The sequence below is a fragment of the Orycteropus afer genome, unplaced genomic scaffold (genome assembly GCF_000298275.1).
Source record: "Orycteropus afer afer isolate SDZICR_OR568_19922 unplaced genomic scaffold, OryAfe1.0 scaffold00292, whole genome shotgun sequence".
In the NCBI taxonomy this organism is placed as follows: Eukaryota; Metazoa; Chordata; class Mammalia; order Tubulidentata; family Orycteropodidae; genus Orycteropus; species Orycteropus afer.
The window spans coordinates 4,391,444-4,395,331 of record NW_006921879.1 but is presented as its reverse complement, the minus strand read 5'-3'; the positions used below and the strand labels follow the sequence as shown (position 1 = coordinate 4,395,331).

General features: G+C 43.0%; 1 protein-coding gene across 1 annotated transcript in view; it reads right to left on the bottom strand.

The window, feature by feature from the left end:
• Positions 1-2,915: 2,915 nt before the first annotated feature.
• The window catches only part of DHRS2 (dehydrogenase/reductase 2), a gene marked incomplete at its 3' end in the record, with an annotated part of 8,379 nt that continues 7,406 nt past the window's right edge, over positions 2,916-3,888 (bottom strand). Inside the window, exon 4 of the mRNA XM_007951250.1 lies at positions 2,916-3,035. Coding sequence (XP_007949441.1) covers positions 2,916-3,035 — 120 coding nt within the window. The remainder of the gene's footprint in view (positions 3,036-3,888) is intronic.

The window sequence follows — 3,888 nt, the reverse complement described above, 5'->3', positions numbered from 1 at the left end:
AGGGTGGAGGGTCGACGAAAGAGGGGGAGGCCTTCAATGAGATGGATTGACACAGTGGCTGCGATGATGGGCTCAAGTATAGCAGGGATTGTGGGGCTGATGTGGGATCGGGCAGTGTTTCATTCTGCTGTGCATGGGGTCGCTATGAGTCGGGAACGACTCGACGGCACTTAACAACAACAACAACATGCCACCTCCTGAAATAGATGAACATTAACTAATTCTTTTTGGTACAGTGACTCTGTATTCCTTCCATCTTCTTTTGATGTTTCCTGCATCATTCAATATATTGCCCATAGAATCTTCCATTATTGCAACTCGAGGCTTGAATTTTTCTTCCGTTCTTTCAGCTTGAGAAATGTCGACCATGTTTTTTTCCCTTTTGGTTTTCTAATTCCAGGTCTTTGCACATTTCATTATAATAATTGACTTTGTCTTCTCAAGCTGCTCTTGGAAATCTGTCCAGATCTTTTTACTTGTCATTTCTTCCATTTGCTTTAGCTGCTCTCCATTCAAGAGCAAATTTCAGAGTTTCTTCTGACATCCATTTTGGTTTTTTCTTCCTTTCCTGCCTTTTTAATGACCTATTGCTTTCTTGATGAATGATGTTCTTGATGTCATCCTACAATTCCTCTGGCTTTTGGTCAGTGGTGTTCAATGTGTCAAATCTATTCTTCAGATGGTTTGTAAATTCATGTGGGATATAATGAAGGTCATATTTTCACTCTCATGGTCTTGTTTTGGGAGCTCTGATGGCGTAGTGCCTAAGGTGTTTGACTGCTAACCAGAAGGCTGGCAGTTCAAACCCACCAGCCACTCTTTGGAAGGAAGATTGGGCTTCTACTTCTGTAGAGATAATGCCTCAGAAATCCAAGGAGGGGTCACTATGAGTCAGATATGACTTGACGGCAGTGAGTTTGGCTTTTTGGTTTGGACTTGTTTTAATTGTCTTTGGCTTCAACTTGAACTTGCATTGAGCAGTTGATTATATGTTCCAGAGTCAGCTCCTGGCCTTGTTTTGGCTGAAGATATAGAGGTTCTCCATTGCTTCTTTCCACCAATGTAGTTGATATGATTCCTGTGTATTCCTCAGTGGCTAAACAAATAGCCACTGTTTGTGTTGTTGGAAAAAGGTATTTGCAGTGAATAAGTCAGTGGTCTTGCAAAATTCTATCATGCGATCTCCGGCGTCATTTCTATCACCAAAGCCATGTTTTCCAACTACTGGTGATTCTTCTTTGTTTCCAACTTTTGCATTCCAGTCACCAGTAATAACACATATTGATTGCATGTTTGGTCAATTTCAGACTGCAGAAGTTGGTGAAAATCTTCAATTTCCTCATCTTTGGTTTTGGTGGCTGATGTGTAAATTTGAATAATAGTCACATTAACTGGTCTTCTTTGTAGGCGTATGAATATTTTCCTATCATTGACAGCATTGTACTTCAGGATAGATCTTGAAACATTTTTTGTGACAATGAGTGCCAGACCATTTCTCTTCAATATCTCATTCCCGGCATAGTACATCATATGGTTGTCTGATTCAAAATGGCCAAAACCAGTCCATTTCAGCTTGCTAATGCCTAGGATATCGATCTTTATGCATCCCATTTCATTTTCTCACAATTTCCAATTTTCCTACATTCATGCTTTGTACATTCCATGTTCTGATTATTAATGGATGTTTACAACTGTCTCTTCCCCTTTTGAGTTGTGTCACATCAGCATATGGAAGTCTCAAAAGATTTACTCCACCCATGACATTAAGGTTGTCTACTTTGAGGAGGCAGCTCTTCCCCAGTCATATTTTGAGTGTCTTCTGACCTGAGGGGCCCATCTTCCAGTACTATATCAGACAATGTTTCAGCACTATTCATAAAGTTTTCCAGTTATATATCAGACAGTGTTTCACTGCTATCATAAGGTTTTTACTGGTCAATTCTTCAAGAACCAGATGGCCCCTTCTTTCTTCCGAGCCGGTCTTAGTCTGGAAGTTCTGCTGAAACCTGTCCACCATGGTTGACCTTTCTGGTATTTGAAATACCAGTAGCGTAGCCTCCAGCTTCACAACAATGTGCAAACCTCCACAGTGCAACAAACTGACAGACCCTAAACTGCCTGACCCTAAATTCCATGCTCATAACCATTATATTCTTCTGGCTCTCTGGGGAAGAGATGATCAGAAAGCCAGGGATGTGGAGGAGAGGGCAGCGTGGGTGTGGTGAATATATGCTCAGGGCTGAATGTGAATACTTGTCAGTGGGCAGTCTCCAAGAAGCAGGTGAGGCAGAGGGCAAAAAGAAAAGACAGTCAGGAAATTTTCCTTCTACCCAAGACATCCTCCAGCTAGTTCCTAAAGACTGTGCATGTAAGAAGGCACCCAAGGAGATGTAGTGCCCCATAGGAGGTGGTGACCCAAGTCCCTGATATAAGAACAGTGGGAACACATGTGCAGCAGAATCAGGTTTGCAGGATTTGGAACAGAGACAGGGCCCCTGGAGTCCAAGATGCAAGGAATTAGGAGGGTCCCAGAGACTTATGGATGGGGGAGTTTAACCAGGCTGAGATGGACCTCTCCCTATGGGTAGAAGTGTGGCAAATCCTGTCATAGGTTGCAAGTTGGTGAGGAGGATTGTCCAGCTGTGAGAGGACCAGAGAGCAGGTGAGGGTGAAAATGATTAGCCCATAAGCTAAAGCACAGTATCTTCCCAACTTGCTGATTCTGAAGCCAAGGAGAATGTTCCTGAGCCTGTGGAACATCACTTCCATCTAGTAACCACCAGAATTCAACATTGTAGCTGCCCAAAAGCTGAGACCCACAGAGTAAGAGGTAGGAATGTAGAGATCCCAGGGAAACTTTATCCTCTACCCACTCCCAGCTGTACCCCTATGTTCTCCAGATAAAATTCCTGTACCTCAGGCTCCCCATATCCCACCAGGCCCCACCCCATCTTATAGCCATACCCCCTCTTCTCCATGTAGGGCAGCATCTGGCTCAGCAGCAGGGCTGGGGCCTTCACATTGATATTCAGGATCTGAAATCAGGGCAGGGGAGTGGAGGAGGGCAGAGAGAGACAGTCAGCCAGGGCCCATTCTCTCAAGACACTTGGTGTCCTACCATATGTGCAACAAACCCAAATGTGTACATATTTGAGGGACTAACCTCCCTTCTGGCTGGAGAAAGGAGTGTTTCCAAGTTTCTAATGATTTAACAGGCAGACAAGCTAAGTGACAGGCCCATCACTCGAATCCTGAAAATGTGAATTGTTCACAACTGGGGTGAAGGAAGGAAATGCCAAGCCTCTTAAAGACTATGTTCCAGTTGTGCTGATAAAGTCTGTAAGTAGAAGGCACTGCAATAAGACTGAAGACAGAACAGATGGAGGAGGAGCAGGTGGGTGCTGGAAGCAAGGGGGATTTCTGAAACAGTCATCTTTGTCTTTCTGAGTCTTTTTGTTTATGTGCTTGTCTTATCCCAATAGAATTTACGGTATATGTACAATACAACTGGATAAAATACATCAAATAGGTATTACACATGAAGAAGAGAAATAAGAAAAATAAATAAAGGTAGAAAAATCAAGAACAAAGTTGGTGCCCACAGTTCACAACACATGGTAAGGACTGAGTATTAGTCTATTTTTTGTTCATAAGAATGAATGCTGGGTAGTCGCAGTGGACATCAAGCTCAATTGGCATAACATACTACACAAAACATTGTTCCATCTCCTACTTTGGCGAGTAGCAACTGGAATCTTAAAAGCTTGCAAGCTGCTATCTGGATGCAACAATGGGTCTCTCCTTGTCCAGAGTGAAAAAGAATGAGGAAAACCAAAGATTCATGGAAACAATTAATCCTAGCGACTGATACACCATGAGATCCACAGC